The 18,612-nt window shown below is 36.1% G+C and overlaps 3 protein-coding genes across 5 annotated transcripts; all 3 read left to right on the top strand.

The window, feature by feature from the left end:
- The first annotated feature begins 1,814 nt into the window (after positions 1-1,814).
- On the top strand, positions 1,815-10,169 carry LOC110667257 (ethylene-overproduction protein 1-like). Of its 3 annotated transcripts, none has more exons than XM_058147002.1 (5): positions 1,815-2,048; positions 2,124-4,161; positions 6,107-6,398; positions 6,481-6,790; positions 9,310-10,169. In XM_058147002.1, exons 2-5 carry the CDS (start codon positions 2,147-2,149, stop codon positions 9,588-9,590), a joined length of 2,898 nt encoding a protein of 965 aa, XP_058002985.1. In that variant the 5' UTR covers positions 1,815-2,048; positions 2,124-2,146; the 3' UTR covers positions 9,591-10,169. The 3 variants fall into 3 exon arrangements, with proteins under 3 accessions (XP_058002985.1, XP_021683746.2, XP_058002986.1); XM_058147003.1 differs by having other exon boundaries at positions 1,817-2,048; positions 2,179-4,161; XM_021828054.2 differs by having other exon boundaries at positions 1,815-4,161.
- Positions 10,170-11,011: 842 nt separating this feature from the next.
- On the top strand, positions 11,012-11,437 carry LOC110667269 (uncharacterized). The gene has a single exon (XM_021828064.2). The coding sequence runs from the start codon at positions 11,012-11,014 to the stop codon at positions 11,435-11,437; it is 426 nt and encodes a 141-aa protein (XP_021683756.2).
- A 1,765-nt stretch (positions 11,438-13,202) lies between these two features.
- Positions 13,203-17,673, top strand: LOC110667258 (importin subunit beta-1). The gene is made up of 3 exons (XM_021828055.2): positions 13,203-13,469; positions 14,612-17,042; positions 17,158-17,673. Exons 2-3 carry the CDS (start codon positions 14,623-14,625, stop codon positions 17,354-17,356), a joined length of 2,619 nt encoding a protein of 872 aa, XP_021683747.2. The 5' UTR covers positions 13,203-13,469; positions 14,612-14,622; the 3' UTR covers positions 17,357-17,673.
- Positions 17,674-18,612: the final 939 nt, after the last annotated feature.

Genomic DNA, 18,612 nt, shown 5'->3' with positions numbered 1-18,612 from the left:
TTAAAATTAAACCTATTAAATCGAATTGAATCAATTCAATTCAATTCAATTTAATTTTTCGATTTAAATCGAAATCTGCTCATCCTAGTGGAACGGCATATTGGTCTTACTTCTTACATGGGCTTTCATAAGCAAATGGGTCATGAACCTAAGATTTGCCTAACAACTGTTTTAACTATTTAATTTTCTGTTACATGTTTCGAGGAAGCCCAATCATAGCCAATGGAGGAGGGTCTAACCTCAACTATTATTTCATATAATAACTTAGTTCAAACTATAATTTTTAGACTTGGGCTGGTCTAACATCTATTGTAGGAAGAGCATTGACTAAGAGTACATGTATGATGAAGGATTATGATTAAAGAGAAGCATCAGTTTGTTGGATTTAATTAAAATGTATAAAAAATAAATAAATAAATTGAATAACATTAATTAATTTTATTTTTCTTTATTGAAGCACAAGAGCATTGTACGGTTAGTACAATGGAGATCTTACACGAAAGTGAGCTTTGATGGTGTTGTCCATATATAAGAAAAATATAAGATAAAATTATGAATAATTTAGAGTGCATTTCGTATGAGTATTGTCATATTTTATCTAGGTAAGGAGCTCTCAACCAGCATTGGTATCAAAGCTTCTCATGTATAGAATGTAGAAGATATGAAATAAGAACAAATATATGATCCTTTTGAAACAGTTCATGGTGGATTTTTCTTAGAAGAATTTTTTGGAGAAGGAACCTATAATTGTCAAAGTAGTGGACCTTATGAGCCCAATTTAAAAAGCACTTATATTGCTTCTCTATCAGAAAAGTGCAACCAGAGTTACACATAGCCATCAAAACTTGCAAAAAGTATTTTTTTCTTTGAATTAATGGAAGAAGAAGAAAACCCTTATCTCCCAAAAAAAAAAAATAAACAATCAATGAAACCTTCACCTCCTCCACAAATGACCATCCAATTTCCAATCCTACAGGCTGAGTCTGAACAAACATTAGAAGATGATGAAGTGATCAATAATTCTTCCACTTCTTTCGACAATGATTTTGAGAAAGCACCGACTGACATTATCAATCTTCTCATGGCTACCTCTCCCTGTCTCCTTTTTGTAGAAGAATTTTAGCAAAGAAAATAGATAATCTAATTAGCTACTTGAGCCGAGAGAGAATCTACCTTTATTTCAGCTAACTGAGTTTGAATGACAATTAGATCAATTTTTGAATCTATCTTTTACAATAAATAGTTTTGTGCTTTGGTATTAAGGGTTTACCAATTTGTCAGTGTACAAATACTTAGAGAACTGATTTTTTAGCTTTCAAGAGTTGAAGTTTTGGAAGACTTTTATTTTTTAAATTAAAAATTTAAAGAAAAAAAAGTGAATTATTCATTATGATAAAAAAAATAATGTTTTATGAGATAGAATTCAAATTTTTTGACGTCATTTTTTATGATGAAATTTTTTTTTTATAGATTTTCATATATATTAAGAAAAATATAAAAGCAAATGTGTTTTTCTTTATTTAGGAAAAAATAATAATAAAGACGGAAATAAATCATAGGTCGAACGCTTGCTCTTAGTTGTCCACGTGATCCAGGATTTGGCCTATTAAGAATCAAGCTGGACAAGTAGTTTCCAACCATGTTACTCTCATCTACCTTGTCATAAATTGTTGGACATGTGGTCCACTTCCAACTAGTTTCTAATTAAATATGTAAAAATAATAAAATTAAAAATAGTAATAGTATAGAAAATTTACCCACCAAAATATATCATTTTCAGGTAGGAAAAATGCATGCAAATTACCAAAACTACATCAATCAATTCAATCATATATATCCAGAGAAACTGATAAAAAGAGAAACGAGAAAGAGCGTGGCCGTTTTAACGGCCACCTCCACCTCATCAATCTTCTTCTACCCTAACAGAAAATTCGTTCCACTCATTCCCCCACAATTTTTTTTTTTTTAAATTTCATCTTTCTCGAGAAAATAAAAGGAAAATTCTAGAAAATTTTATTAGCCTGCATCTACGTTTTGCTGGCTGTCAGGTAATTTTATTTGAATTTCTTCATAATTCACATTTCCCTTTCTCCCGAGCTTACCATTTGCTTCCCATTTTTTAGGAAAGGTTTTGAATTATATATAGATGCAGCATAATATATTCACTTCAATGCGTAGCTTGAAGTTCATAGAAGGGTGTAAAACCACACAGATATATGCCCTTAATCCCGATGGCCACACCGCCGCGGGTGGCGGCTGCGGTGGTGTGGGGGAAAAGTTTCTGCAACAGCTTCAAGACTTCAGAATTAACTCGGCTCGTCCAAAACCGAGTCGAACTTTTCAATCATCGCCTAATCAAATTACAAATAATGTCTCAGCTGAAAATCTACTTCCTTCCGGTCTCCCCGACGTCGATTTCCTCGAACCGCAGATCGACCCTTGTCTTAGGTATGTTGATTTTGTGCAAACTCTAGCGGATTTATATCGTAAAATTGAGAATTGTCCCCAATTCGAGAAACACGCGGTGTACTTAGAGCAATCCGCGATATTCAGGAGTTTATCGGATCCAAAAATGTTTCGGCGGAGCCTCCGTGCAGCCAGACAGCACGCCGTCGACGTGCACTCGAAAATTGTGCTGGCCTCGTGGTTAAGGTTTGAGAGGAGACAAGATGAACTAGTTGGTACATCCGCCATGGATTGTTGCGGAAGAAATCTAGAATGCCCTAGGGCTTGTTTGGTGTCCGGTTACGATCCTGAATCGGTAAATGATTCTTGTATGTGTTCGAGGTCTCCTAGAGTGGAATGCGATGATGATACTTCAACTGGAGAGCAGGAATGTTCAACTTCCGATGAAGATGGTGATATGTCGTTTTGCATTGGTGATGATGAGATTAGATGTGTGCGTTACAATATTGCTTTGCTTTCGAGACCATTTAGAGCATTGTTGTATGGTGGTTTCACGGAGTCATGGAGGGAGAAGATAAATTTCTCTAATAATGGGATATCGGCAGAAGGGATGAGAGCAGCGGAGATTTTTAGCAGGACGAAAAGATTAGGTTCTTTCGATCTGCCCATCGTATTAGAGCTTCTTTCTTTGACTAACAGGTTTTTTTGTGAGGAAATGAAGTCTGCTTGTGATGCTCATTTGGCATCTTTGGTTTCTGACATGGAGGAGGCGTTGGTTTTAATTGAGTATGGATTGGAAGAGACTGCATATCTGTTAGTAGCTGCTTGTTTACAGGTGTTTTTGAGAGAGCTTCCAAATTCAATGTACAATTCAAATGTGATGAGATTGTTTTGTAGTTCACAGGGTAGGGAGAAATTGGCTCTGGTTGGACATGCTTCATTTTTGTTGTATTACTTCTTGAGTCAGATTGCTTTGGAGGAAGACATGAAATCCAATGCAGCGGTGATGCTTTTGGAGAGGTTGGCAGAGTGTGCAACTGAAGTTTGGCAGAAACAACTTGCTTATCACCAATTAGGTGTTGTGATGCTTGAAAGGAAAGAATATAAAGACGCCCAGAATTGGTTTGTAGCGGCAGTTGAGGTAGGTCATGTTTATTCATCAGTTGGTATTGCAAGGGCCAGGTGCAAACGTGGTCACAAGTATTCAGCGTACAAGATGATGAATTCACTGGTTTCTGATTATAAACCAGCTGGGTGGATGTATCAGGAAAGGTCTTTATATTGTGTTGGGAAGGAGAAGATGATGGATTTGAACACAGCAAGTGAATTGGATCCAACTCTTTCTTTTCCATACAAGTACAGGGCTGTTTTGTTGGTGCAGGAGAACAGACTTGGAGCAGCAATCTCAGAGCTCAACAAAATAATTGGTTTCAAGGTCTCTCCTGATTGCCTTGAATTAAGAGCTTGGATTTCAATTGTTTTGGAGGACTATGAAGGAGCTCTCAGAGATATCTGGGCATTATTGACTTTAGACCCAAATTATATTATGTTTCATGGGAAAATGCATGGGAATCACTTGGTAGAACTTCTTCATCCTTTAGTCCAGCAGTGGAGTCAGGCTGATTGCTGGATGCATCTTTATGATAGATGGTCCTCTGTTGATGATATAGGCTCCTTGGCTGTTGTACACCATATGCTGGCAAATGACCCTGGGAAGAGCCTTCTATGTTTTCGGCAATCCCTTCTGCTTTTACGGTAAGTGTCCATTCAACTATCTTATTAATTCTCTTTATACTGCTCAGTTATAATATTTTTTGAGCTTTAATAAGATCTATGCTATTTCATGTTTTTTTAAAGAGCTAAAGATCTTGTATTGTTGGCATTTGTATGCTATGAGTTCATATTTATGCAGGCAAGTGCCTTAACTTGACATCTTACATCTGCACAAAGCTTGTGTTAGTTGCTATTTCAGCAATGTACCTTTGCGCGCATTGCATGTGTAACAGAATGGTAAATTAAATAATTGAAACATTAGGTTACAAACATTACACCCTTTATAGCTATAAAATCAAAACATGTACCCCAGCCCATTCCATCCCTTTCCATCTGTCCTCTTTTCTTATTATTTCTCATTGTCCTGGCCGAAATTAAGTAGGAAAGCTAACAGTTTGGAGAGGATTGTACAAACAATAATATTTGTTTATATATAAGTGGGGGGGAGGACAGTGCTAGTTAAACATTAATTTCTGCTAATGTCCATTATTATTGTCCTGTAGTGAATGAAAACTTAGCAAGGACATCAATCAGTAGAGGTGGTGTACAACATCACTTGATATTGCAATAAAATGTATAATCTTCTAGTTATTTATGAAATCAAATAATAGTCATCAACCAGCAAAAGGCAGGTGAGAATCACCAGGTGTGCTTTCAGCCAGGCACTATCTCTCTTTTTCTTACTCTATAATGTTGTTTCATCTGTAGATTTTCATTATTGATTTGACTATGTATGTGAGTTTAACATATTGCACACTAAATCAAATTAAAGCAACAAAACATAGAAGCCATCATTAGATGAGAAATTGCAGCTGTTATACATAAGGGGTAAGAAATCAAACTGTTGCTGGTTAGGGTTTCTCTATACTTACACAATTAGGTTCTCTCTCTCTCTCTCTCTCTCTCTCCAAATCATCCATCTATATTTTTTTCTTCACTTTCAAAATTTTCCTTTTTCGTCAGCTCCAACTATCTAAGTCTTTTCGCCCCTTATTTTTCTTGCTCTCCTCCTCTCCCTTCCCTCCCCTCCCCTCCGCTCCCTTTCCCTTCCTCCTTTTCCTTTTCTTTTCTCATCTATCATACCCCTTCACTCATTCAAATAGAAAATAACGGCCCAGGACCCCTTTTTCGTCATTCTGCAGAGGGAGTCTCTGCTGCTTGCCTCTTGTTCCTTTTTTTCCCTGCTTTTCATCTATCTTTTTTTACTTTCTCCTTTTCTGGATATCTCTCAGACCTCCATTTTTGGATTGCTTTTGTTTTTTCTTTTCTGGATACTTTTCAGGAGGAGTAGTAAAAATATGAAGAAGGTGGTTGAAATTACGGAAAAAAAAGTAATATGCAGGATGTGATAGAAAATTTCTGGGACAAGTTCGATGCCCTTCAATAGAAAATTTACAGCTCTCCATTTGCATTGAAATTCTAATGTGCAGGAAGTGATAGAAAATTTATGGGAAAATTATCTTTTATCATGAAAGGTTATTATGGCTAAGTTATAATAATTGATGGAAAATGTTTCTTGGCATTTAAAACATTTAGTTTTAGTTATGATTGATAAGGTTTCAATGTGATTCACCGAGATGCAACACATATTGGCAAGTCACTTTATGATTTATATTTATGTGTTGTATGATCTTATAGATTATTTGGAGTTTTTCTTTGTTTCTTAATTTTTGTTGTACTTTCCTCAACCAATTTCTCATGTACATAGACTTTTGATTATTAGGCAGCAATCAAGAAAGAGGAAAAGAAATAGATGTATGTATGCATATTGAATGTACCGCACTGTTAATTATCTAGAATACAGTTTCAAGATACAGTAGAATTTTGTCTTCCTAATCCAATTATTTTTGGGCTCATCTTATTTATTTATTTGTTAATAATTATTATTTTGTTTCCAATGGCAATTTGTTATTTCTCAATGGTATAGGTTAAATTGCCAAAAGGCTGCGATGCGTTGTCTACGGTTGGCTAGAAATTGTGCTACTTCTAAGCATGAAAGGCTTGTCTATGAAGGATGGATTTTGTATGACACTGGCCATCGAGAGGAAGCCCTTGCTAAGGCTGAGGAGTCCGTTTCAATTCAGAGATCATTTGAGGCTTTTTTCCTTAAGGCATATGCTTTAGCAGATTCAAGTCTTGATTCTAAGTCATCAATGTATGTTATTGAACTTCTGGAGGAAGCTCTTAGATGCCCTTCAGATGGCCTCAGGAAAGGACAAGTGAGTGCCAACACTGAAGCAATCCTATTATTATGAATGCAACTGGATATTGTTTAAGTTGGGTGATTTTTATGCTCTGTAGGCACTGAATAATCTAGGGAGTGTCTATGTTGATTGTGGTAAACTGGATCTTGCTGCTGACTGTTACATGAATGCACTCAATATCAAGCATACAAGAGCACATCAAGGTCTGGCACGAGTATATCATCTGAAAAATCAACGCAAAGCTGCATATGATGAGATGACAAAACTAATAGAAAAAGCCAGGAATAATGCATCTGCGTATGAGAAGCGTTCTGAGTACTGTGATCGTGACATGGCAAAGAGCGACCTTAGTATGGCAACTCAACTTGATCCCTTGAGGACCTATACTTACAGATACAGGGCAGCTGGTGAGTCCTGTGATATTGATTCTAATTTCTTAAGATTTTTATAAGTCGATGCTACTATGATGATCAATAGCACCATATTCTGTGGCAATATGAATTCAATGTTGAACTAGTGATGCTTTTGTTGTTTAAGCCATGGAGACGTTCTAATCCTTGATTGAGTATCCTCAATCAATGTTCTAATTCCAGATCATTAATTGGGATGACTGAGTCAAGTAATCCAATTGTCCGAGATCTCTTTTTCTTGTCAAGATAGAGTGGTGTTGATGAGATCAACTCAGGTTGTAGGTCAAGATTGGCTTCAGTTATCTACAAATGTCTAACTTTAATTGGCAAAATGTTCAATTTAGCCCCTGTACTTATTGTGAAAGTTCAGTTTTGCCCATTTTCAACATTTTGTCTAATTTAGCACATAAGTTTCAATTTAAGCTCAATTTAACCTAAAAATTAAAATTTATGAGCTAAATTTATTGATTTCTTGATTTAAATAAAAAATCAAGAAGTTTAATTTCTTAATTTTGGGATTAAATTTCTTTATTTCTTGATTTAAACCTAAAAATCAAGAAGCTCAATTTCTTATTTTTGGGCTAAATTGAGCTTAAATTGAAACTTCTAAGCTAAATTGGATAAAAAGTTGAAAATGGGTTAAATTGATCAAGTACAGGGGTATAATTGAGTTTTAAGCCAACTTTAACTCTGATGGAGGAAATGTGTTTTTAATCAACTCAACTCAACTCAACTAAGCCTTTATCCCAAAAATTTGGGATCGGCTATATGGATTCACTTTCTTTACTTTAAACGATTTTGGGTTAAATCCTCAGAACTGTGTTTTTAATTAGAAAGGGGTAAAAAAAAAAAAAAGTACTACTTTTATTCGGTTGATTCCCGTGGAGATATGCATGGGCCATGAGTGCATGAAATACATAAGAGATAGGTCTCTTCAGTATTGTATGTCAATATGCTTGCTTATCATTAATGACTTCTCTCCTCCTATTTTGAGTTGTGTATGTACTTTTCTGGAGTTCATTTTTAATTGCTGTAATCTGTCTATTCAATAATGAGGTGTAAATTATCAGTCCATTTTCTGTAGCCATGAGTTAATATTAAAAATGCGAATTTGGTCACCCATGTTAAATTAATGCCTCTACTTTTAGTTTTCACCATATAAAAACTGTTCAATGCTTACATTGGACATTGCTATTTAGCTGTTCACCAATAATTGTACTGTACAGCCATACGACCGGCTATGTTATATAGTAGTGAGTGTTGGGCACTAAAAGAGTCGTATGCATCTAAGATAAGAGTTGCAGAAATGAGAATGTTAAGGTGGATGAGTGGCCATACTAGACTAGATAAAGTCCGTAATGAGAGTATTAGAGAAAAGGTAGGAGTGGTGCCAATTGAAGATAAGTTGAGAGAAGGGAGATTGAGGTGGTTTGGTCATGTGAAGCGTAGACATACGGAGGCTCCAGTTAGACAAGTAGAGCACATTAGGTTAGAGGATAGAAAGAAAAAAAGGGGTAGACCTAAATTGACTTAGAGGAGAGTAGTACAACATGACCTAGAAGCACTACACATTTCTGAGGATTTAACCCAAAATCGTTCAGAGTGGAGAAAGCGAATCCATATAGCCGATCCCAAATTTTTGGGATAAAGGCTTAGTTGAGTTGAGTTGAGTTGAGTTGTTGTGATGCCCTTGTTCCATTGCCCTTGTTTGTCGATTTTTGGAACCCTGCACTCTAATAGCCACGGTCAATATAGAATAAATATTCTGTTTTCTATGCTAGTTGACCTTTAGTTATTATTATTTTTCTTCAATCTTGCAGTTGCACAATATGTAGCTAAAATGTGATTATATCTGGCTAGATGCATTTGATACTTGATAGCTACAAGCACTAAGGGGGACTTTGTGAGATCCTTGCAACTCCTGATCTTGTTGAATTTATCTGAAATAGGGGTTTTGGCCATGGTTAAAGTTGCCTTGGATTGACTTTAGGATGTTAAGTCGTGTTATAAACTTAAAATTATCCTACAAGTCATTTTTGCCAGCCTTTGAAATTGAAGGTGGTTAAACTGGACAATTGTTTTGTGTTATGGTCTTGCTGATGTTATTATGTCTAGAAGAGAACTTTTTCCTCTAAACTGTTGGAAATCTAGTTTTGTTATTTGAGCCTTTATGTCAGGTTGGGCTTCCAAGTTCCAAACGCCTAAATCTTGAAGGTTGGTGCTGATGGGATAAGTTTTAATGTCAATGGTTTAGTAGAGTGCTTGACTGGAATGGGCATTGGATCAAAGTTCATCTAATGCTATTTGCTAAATGTTTCTGAAGTAGCCAAGGCATAGCCTGTGTGCCTTTTTGTATTTATTTATGTCAAATAGAGTTTGAGATGAATTCAATAATATTCTTAAAATCTGAAAAAACTATAAATTTGGAAACTTGATTTTTGTCGCGAGTGTTTATAATATGTTTGTAGGCACGTGGAGAGACATTGAACTAACTACAACTAATACTTTTATTTCAGTTTTAATGGATGACCACAGAGAAGCTGAGGCCATAGCAGAGCTGTCGAAGGCTATAGTTTTCAAGCCAGATCTGCAGCTGCTACATCTTCGTGCTGCATTTTATGACTCTATGGGTGATAATATCTCCGCCCTTCAAGATTGTGAAGCTGCCCTTTGTCTTGATTCAGGCCATGGTGAGACTATTGAGCTCTATAATAGAGCACGGAAGCAGGCTGATGAACAACAAAAACGAGAATTTGAAAACAAGATTGGCATCGTATCTTCATTATCTGGGCAATAATATATTTGCCACATCTTTGTTTTATTTCTTTCCTCTGAGTACAACAAAGGCCAGGGTTTGTATGGGCATAGAATCTTTATGGATTCTCTATCTAGGAACGTTGAGATGCAGATGTGCCAGGGCATTCCATAGAAAAGGAACGGGGAATTTGGATTAAAAAAAAAAAAGTAAAGAGGAAAAGTAGAGAGTGAGATAGCGTGTAAATATATATCTGTGCTCTATTATGTTGTGGGATCAACGTATGACATAAGTGCTGCAGACTGCTTCTGCTATTCCCCAACATTTCACTTCAGTAAAGATTGTAATTTTGCAACGGAAGAGCCAGAGTCAATAGAAACATGTACATGAAATGGCAGCTAGTGATGAAGTCTGTCCCCTTTAGAGGTTCGCAGATTTTTTTTTGTTTTCATTTTTATCTAATTTATGCGAAGGGGTTTACAATGTATTGTAACTTCTCTGATACTGTTCATTGTATTGATTTATGAGCTTCACAAATTTCCTGCATAGCAATTACTCTTGGAAAAGACTTAATTTACACAGCTCTTTATTTCTCATTTATTCAACGCTACTTTTACGTCATTGGAAATAATTTGTTACTACATAATGTATATGCTATATTATTATAATTATTCTTGGTTTCTCCTAGCAGTAATTACATCCTTGAATTTCTTAGTTATGTTCATCAGAAGCTCAGAGCAGGTAAGTTGAAATAGGCGCGCATATAATTATTAGAAGCAACTCCTTTTTGGTGTAGAAGTAGAGTACAACTGTCTCTTTCAATCCTGGGAGTCTTTTCTGCCCCACCTGTGAGCTTAAACATAGTCGAAAAAAGATTGTAATGGTTTGCCCGAGATACCTATAGTTTCAACTGCTTTCTGATAATATCATCTAACCGCCTTTTATCACATTTCTTCGTTCTTCTAAATGCATCTACTTCACCGTTTTTTCTCCATGGAAAGTCTCTTAGGTGGAATGAAACTGCTGAATACCAATATGAAACAATCATTGAAAGAAGCTATATGGTGTAGCTGTTTAAAATATATATAATTAATCTAAAATCTTGATGAGATTGTCAAAAATAACAAGGTTCATGATTATGTATTATAAATAAAAATATAATCCTATATTTATTATAGCTAATAATATCTATAAAATTACATAATTGACTTATCATAATCAATTATTATCTATATCTTATATAAAAAAAGATCAAATCATCTATAGAGAGGAGTCCTTTCTCCCTAATCAATTTGATTCATTTATTATTTGTTTTGCAGGTCCACGAGTAACTTTCGTGGACCGCAACACTATGAATACAAATTGTCCCAGAAAGCTGGACTTCAATTTGCCACTCTTATCAACTAGGCGGTCCGGTGTTTGCCCTCTTACAAACTCACATATTGCTTCCCAGGATACAGGTGATGGGATTCCATTTTGTTGGGAACCCAAATAACCTGGAGAGAAATGGCATCCATCAGAGAGACACTCCGCGTCCTTGGCTCCCACCATGTAGATGGCAGCCACAGTCAAAGGCAAGCACAAATAATGCTGTTGGCATTCATGAAGGCGCTGATGGTTGCGATGTTGATGTCGATGATGCTGAACACAAGGATGATTTGTTTTCAGATGCTGTGGATGTGCTATCATTGACAGAAGCAATAGACATTGTCCAGAAAACTGAAAGTCATCACGGATTAGACAAGACAAATTTGGAGAGTGTGGAGTCTAGAGGTAGGAAGTCATCGAATTTCATGATCGAGCGATTTCTTCCTAATGCATTGGCTGTAACTGTTGCAATTGCTGCACTGAAATACAGAGAAAAACTGAAAAGAAAGTGTTTCTTCTGATAAACTTCCCTCAGTAGCTTGCAAGAGAGATTTCATTAATATTTTCATGCAAGAGAACCACTAAAGTAATAAAGTCATAGGTGAATCATGGTTATATTCCCCAATTCAAGGACCAGATTTGAACCTAACGCAAGTTGACTAACATGCCAATTGATTTGTAGCAAAATCCACAAAATAACATTAAAATAGACAAAATGACAATAAGAACTAAGCTCCCATCTAGGAAAAATCTCACTGCTCTCAGCATCATTTGCATTCTATTCGTCAAAGAATTTGAAAGCTTCCTTATTTTTGCAGAGGAGCATACTTCACAAACAGCTGGGGGATCATATTCTTCAGAGGCAATGTTTCTCAACAGCCTCTATATGCATTTCGAGACTAATTAATTCACACATCCCTCAAGCAAAGTCTAAACGCTACGTGCTATATATTATTGATATTGGATTATGAGAAAAGTTTTTTTTTTTTTTTATTTGGTTGAAAGTTGAAACAGGTATAATTTAATAGTCGAGCATTTATTTTATAGTATAAAATATATTATTTTTAATACAAAGAGATTATAGATATTATAAAACATTTAATGGAGTAATTATTACATTTTAAATATTAAATGATATATGTAAGAATAATTTTATCAATTCAATATATAAGATAATAATATGAAGGGACAATATAACTAATGGAGTATTGCAAATAGCATTGCCTTTAAATTAATACAACTCAACTCAACTAAGCCTTTATCTCAAAAATTTGGGGTCGGCTATATGGATTCGCTTTTTCCACTCTAAACGATTTTAGGTTAAATCCTCATAAATGTGTAATGCTTCTAAGTCATGCTGTACTACTCTCCTCCAAGTCAATTTAGGTCTACCCCTTTTTTTCTTTCTATCCTCTAGCCTAATGTGCTCTACTTGTCTAACTGGAGCCTCCGTATGTCTACGCTTCACATGACCACTCTCAACTTATCTTCAATTGGCACCACTCCTACCTTTTCTCTAATACTTTCATTACGGACTTTATCTAGTCTAGTATGACCACTCATCCACCTTAACATTCTCATCTCTGCAACTCTTATCTTAGATGCATACGACTCTTTCAGTGCCCAAAACTCACTACCATATAGCATAGCCGGTCGTAGTAAAATTTTCCTTTTAATTTATTGGGAATCTTACGATCACATAAAACTCCTCCACTTCAACCATCCGGCTTTAATCCTATGACTAACATCCTCCTCACATCCCCCATCTACTTGAAGGACTGAGCCTAGATATTTAAAGTGATTACTTTGGGACAGTGCCACTCCATTCAAACTAACTCCTTCCCTATCACCAGTTTGGCCTTCACTGAACTTGCAATGCATGTATTCTGTCTTCACTGCAATGCAATGCCTTTAAATTAATATTTCGAATAATATCTAACAATAAAAAAAAATTATGATCAAGTTAAAATTAAAATTAGTAAAAAAATATTCAATAAAAATTTAATTTTTTATACTAATTTCCCAACTAATATTTGTGGTAGAATTATTAAAATTGAAGGAAAAAACTTATTAGGACATTACAACGATAATATTAAAAATTAAAAAAAAAATTAAAAAAAGAGGAAGAGGGTGATGGGCCGGAAACTTATGAAATCGAAAATTATAAGCCGCCCAATAGAGAAATTAATTTTCTTTTATCGTTAAAAGTCCACACGTGTGACAGCGTGAGAAATTTCAAAAATCTAGGGTTTTTGGGGTCGGTGATCTCGGGCAGTGTCGGGCAGCCACAAAACCCGGCCCGATAATTTCCCAAGAAAGTCCCCACCTCCCGCTTCTTCTCTGCATTCGAAATAGATTATATAATACCCCCCAAAAACTCCCAGATTCAAATCCTATATACTCCAATCATCAATCCCTCTCTTATCTTCTCTTCGTTTTGCTCGACGATAGCACAGTGAGAGGGCGCGGAGAGTCACAGAGAGAGAGAGCCCTAAGTTCATTCTCGGCGTGGTTTTGGTCTTCTATAGGGTTTTATCACGTTCCTACTGAAAGGTATTTTTCTGATCTTAGTCTCTATATGTATCTTTTGATTTTTTGTTTCACTAAGAGATCTGTTTCATATTTTTGCTTATATCTGGTTTCTCGTTTGATTATTTGTGGCGCAACAATGGAATTTATGACTTTTTAGGGTTTTTGGGTTTTGTTACTTCTTATGCTTCAATCAAAGGATCTAGTTCCTGCTGCTTGTTTTTATGAATCGCTTCTTCTTGCTGTTGTTGGTTTTGTCTTTGGACTGTTTATGGCTTGCTTGATGGTAATATTTTTTTTTTTCTCCTGCTGTCTATTTCTTCTTTTGAGATTTAAGTGTCTAAGAAAAGCAATTGCTTTGTTTTTGGGTCATTCGAAGTCAGTGATAAAAAGAAGAAAAGCTCTTGCATGATATAGCGGAGAGAGAGTGAGAGGATATTAATGCTTTTCATCAGGCCTTGTTTGCTTACTTGCTGGCTGAGAAGTAGGGAGATATAAAATTTGAATGTGGGATAGGGGTATGGCCTTTATAGGTAATAGAATTATGCACTTGGTTGTGTTTCCAATTTCTGTTGGAAAATGATTTTATGAGGTACATCTCCTTGGATAAAACTCTTCTGCTTTAGCAGCTTGAAGTTTTAGGAAATTCTGCATGTAGAATTAGTTTTCAAGATACACAGTCTAATTTCATAGTTACTTACTGAGGTGGGCTGTAAGTTGCTGCTCTTTTTTTCTGGTTTTGCTAAATTGGAACACCTAGTAATTGCTTTTGATCCAAATCCTCTGTTGATTGGTGTTTCGATTAAGATATGGATCATTTTCATAATTCAATTTATAACATGCTGAAGTGTGCTTTTCTTATTTATTTATTTGTTTATTTTTTAGAAGTCTCAGCGTTGAAATGCAGAGAATTTAGAGATTTAATTTCAACCAGATGCACATAGATTGTAACATGTGTGCATGTGCTATAGTAGCTTGATGTAATTTTAAGTCCCCTCATCATTCAAAGTGGGGTTTTATTTTTATCTATATGCTCGTTTGCTTCTTCGCTATTCTGTGGTTCTCCAACCTCTGGAATGTTTCTTTGCACTGTTAATTTTGGTAATGTGTGTACCTTTATTGTTAGCATTTACATTTACGGAATTTTGTTTATTTTTTTGCTACAGTGTTGAAAGAAATGGCTATGGAGATCACTCCAATTCTGTTGTCTGCCCAATCTCTGGATGCAAAAGTCCGAAATGAGGCAGAGGCTAATCTTAGGCAGTTCCAAGAGCAGAATTTGCCTCTTTTCCTTTTGTCTTTATCAGTTGAACTTGCAAACAATGAGAAACCTAATGAATCTCGTCGGTTGGCTGGTATTGTGCTTAAGAACTCCTTGGATGCAAAAGATGCCATGAGAAAGGAACATCTTGTCCAACAATGGATGGTGATTGAAATTTCTATTAAATCTCAAATCAAAGACTTGTTATTGAGAACCCTTGGGTCATCTGTACAGGAGGCAAGACATACATCCGCACAGGTAATTGCCAAAGTTGCTTCCATTGAGGTTCCCCGGAAGCAATGGCCTGAGCTAATTGGATCATTGCTTAACAATATGACCCAGCAAGATGGTCCTGCAGCATTAAAACAGGCAACCCTGGAAACTCTTGGGTATGTTTGTGAGGAAATATCCAGTCAGGAACTTGTGCAAGATGAAGTGAACAATGTTCTGACTGCAGTTGTCCAAGGCATGAACCTTGCACAACATGGTCCTGAAGTTCGCCTTGCTGCAACAAGGGCTTTATATAATGCCTTGGAATTTGCACAGACCAACTTTGAAAATGAAATGGAGCGAAATTACATAATGAAGGTGGTCTGTGAGACAGCCTTGTCCAAAGAGGCAGAGATAAGACAGGCTGCTTTTGAGTGTCTTGTATCAATAGCGTCAACATACTATGACGTGCTTGAACCATATATGCAAACCCTCTTTCAACTTACATCAAATGCGGTAAAAGGAGATGAAGAGACAGTTGCCCTCCAAGCAATTGAGTTCTGGAGCTCCATCTGTGATGAAGAGATAGAGCTTCAAGAGTATATGAGTACTGAAAGTGGGGATTCTGGGCCTGTTCATTCCCAGTTCATAAAGAAGGCTCTTTCATCTCTTGTTCCTATGTTGCTGGAAACATTATTGAAGCAGGAAGAGGATCAAGATCAGGATGATAGCATCTGGAATCTATCCATGGCCGGGGGGACATGTCTTGGTCTTGTTGCTAGAACTGTTGGGGATGATGTTGTGCCCCTTGTAATGCCTTTTGTGGAGGCTAACATAGTAAAGCAAGATTGGCATTGTCGTGAAGCAGCTACATTTGCATTTGGCTCAATTCTTGAAGGTCCAAGTATTGATAAGCTTACCCCACTGGTTAATGCTGGCTTGGATTTTCTGCTTAATGCTATGAAGGATGAAAATAACCATGTCAAAGACACAACTGCATGGACTCTCAGTCGTGTATTTGAGTTGTTGCACAGTCCCGCTAATGGATTCTCTGTGATTTGTCCTGAGAACCTCCACCGGATTGTGGCAGTTCTACTGGAGAGTGTTAATGATGCTCCACATGTAGCTGAGAAGGTTTGTGGAGCAATCTATTACCTTGCCCAGGGATATGAGGATGCAGAAAGTGGCTCCTCTCTTCTTAGCCCTTGCCTTCCTGGTATCATCTCTCAACTTCTTAAAACTGCTGAGCGTACAGATGGGGGTGACTCGAAGCTCAGGTCTTCTGCATATGAAACCTTGAATGAGGTTGTCAGATCATCCAATATTGTGGAAACATCTCATATTATTACGGAGCTGCTCCCAGTCATCATGAACAAGTTGGGGCAGACCCTAGATCTTCAGATTGTAACTTCAGATGACAGGGAGAAGCAAGGAGATGTGCAGGCTTCCCTTTGTGGTGTTCTACAAGTCATCATCCAGAAACTTAGCAGTGCTGATGAGACCAAGCCCATTATACTCCAGGCTTCAGATCCAATTATGATTCTATTCCTCAGAGTGTTGGCTTGCCGGAGCTCTACCGTGCATGAGGAAGCAATGCTTGCAATTGGTGCTCTGGCTTATGCCTCTGGGCCAGAGTTTGGCAAGTACATGCCTGAGTTATACAAGTATCTGGAGATGGGATTGCAGAATTTTGAGGAGTATCAGGTTTGTGCCATCACAGTTGGAGTGGTTGGTGATATATGCCGTGCAATGGATGACAAGGTTTTACCTTACTGTGATGGGATCATGAGCCACCTTATCCATGATCTCCAAAGTGCTGAACTTCACCGGTCTGTCAAGCCTCCCATATTCTCTTGTTTCGGGGACATTGCCCTTGCGATAGGGGAGCAATTCTTGAAGTACATCGAGTCTGCGATAACAATGATGCACAGTGCTGCTCAGATCTGTGCCCAGATGAATACCAGTGATGAGGAGTTTATAGACTATGGCAACCAGCTCAAACGTAGCATCTTTGAAGCTTATTCTGGTATTCTTCAGGGATTCAAAAATTCCAAGCCAGAGGTGATGCTTCCACATGCTGGACATCTTTTGCAGTTCATAGAACTGGTTTTCAGAGAGAGTCAAAGGCATGTTTTCCTATTTTCTATCCCCCTTGCTGACCTTTGTTTTGTTCACTGATTTCTTGTAATTCATTTGTTCTCTTCCTTACTAATATTACTATCTTATTCCCATGTTTTGCAGGGATGAGAGTGTGACAAAAGCTGCAGTTGCAGTGATGGGTGATCTGGCAGACTCTCTTGGTTCCAACACAAAGATTTTGTTTAGAGACAACACATTCTATGTCGATTTTCTTGGTGAGTGTCTTCAATCTGATGACGAACAGCTCAAGGAGACCGCGAATTGGACCCAGGTGATGATTGCAAGGGTTATGGTTTCATGAGATGTAGGTAGATAGATCAGTCTGTGAGTAAATTAGTTGTTTATGCTGATTTGTTTCTGGTTAGTTCAAAATGGGACACTTCTTTTTAGCTCTTTTTCCAATTAAGTCTCTGGTTAAAAATTGTCAAGGGCCCAGAAAGAGAATGAGGCCATGCATCCCTGTGTCTTTTGTATTTGCGGATGAGAATCATGATGATTTCCTTTTAGTGGACTCTGTATGGGATGGGAGAGATTCTTGGTTAAGTGCTTTGTTGAACTCTGCCACTGATCGGTGGTTTATTAGGTCATTTTATTTATTGATTTCTTTTGCCATCCCCATATATATGCGTTTTGGAATTTTCTACCTGGTTGATTTTTAAGGCAATAAGAAGAATTCATCATCTCATTCTTGTGTGGCGTTGGGGATGCCCATTATTTCCTGCTGTTTCTCAACCTTATTTTTCCGTCTGCAGGCATTGTCAACGAATATTTGAATAGAAAATCAACAGACAATAAATTATAATTTATGCCTTAAGACTAATTAATTCCCAATGTGAATCATTCATCTATTTTTATTAGCCATCTTTATTTTTTTTTAAAATATTTTAATTACCTTTACTTCTTTTTCCCTATATGAAGTCATAATTAACATTTTAAAATCCTCTTATAGATGAAACATTTCTTATCAATTATTTAATTTGTAGGTTGAAAATTTGGTGGGTTGAATTGGTGATAAAAATATCAAGTTCTTATCGATTATTAAATTAATGGGTTGAAAAATTGGGGGTTTTGAATGTTTAAATAATAAGTTATTCTTGCATTTATTATTTTAAAAATTCATACCTTCTAAAAGATTAATTTCTTAACTAATGATTAAATTGATGCAAATAAATAAATAAGTGTACGATGGAATTAAAATTTATGAATTATTTTTTTTATTTATATATCATAATTGATACAATTAAATTAAATTGATTGTACTTAAAAGAGAAACCTATAAGAAGTAGCCTACTAATCACTCATCCTAAAGGCTCAAGTGTCACAATCATAATTCATGGATGAAAAAGTAGTATCTTCTTAATTCATTGTTTGAAAGGTGGATAGTAGCTAAAAAGAATTATGATAAAATCACCCAAGTTTATTATTCATATTCTTTTTAAAAATTAATAAAAGATATAAAAAAAATTAGATATATATATATTTTTAAATTAAGAATTCATCAATAAATAAAAAAATAAACAATATATATTAAATAATATAAAATAGTAAAAAGAATAT

Source organism: Hevea brasiliensis, chromosome 5 (genome assembly GCF_030052815.1).
Source record: "Hevea brasiliensis isolate MT/VB/25A 57/8 chromosome 5, ASM3005281v1, whole genome shotgun sequence".
NCBI lineage: Eukaryota > Viridiplantae > Streptophyta > Magnoliopsida > Malpighiales > Euphorbiaceae > Hevea > Hevea brasiliensis.
The sequence above is the reverse complement of the archived record's forward strand: the minus strand, read 5'-3'. Positions and strand labels throughout refer to the sequence as shown.

Coding starts and splice junctions, on each gene's coding strand:
- LOC110667257 (XM_058147002.1), top strand. CDS start 2,147: ATGCAGCATAATATATTCACTTCAATGCGTAGCTTGAAGTTCATAGAA. Junction 4,162..6,106: donor CAATCCCTTCTGCTTTTACG/GTAAGTGTCCAT, acceptor TCAATGGTATAG/GTTAAATTGCCAAAAGGCTG. Junction 6,791..9,309: donor TTACAGATACAGGGCAGCTG/GTGAGTCCTGTG, acceptor CTTTTATTTCAG/TTTTAATGGATGACCACAGA.
- LOC110667269 (XM_021828064.2), top strand. CDS start 11,012: ATGGGATTCCATTTTGTTGGGAACCCAAATAACCTGGAGAGAAATGGC.
- LOC110667258 (XM_021828055.2), top strand. CDS start 14,623: ATGGCTATGGAGATCACTCCAATTCTGTTGTCTGCCCAATCTCTGGAT. Junction 17,043..17,157: donor GTTTTCAGAGAGAGTCAAAG/GCATGTTTTCCT, acceptor CATGTTTTGCAG/GGATGAGAGTGTGACAAAAG.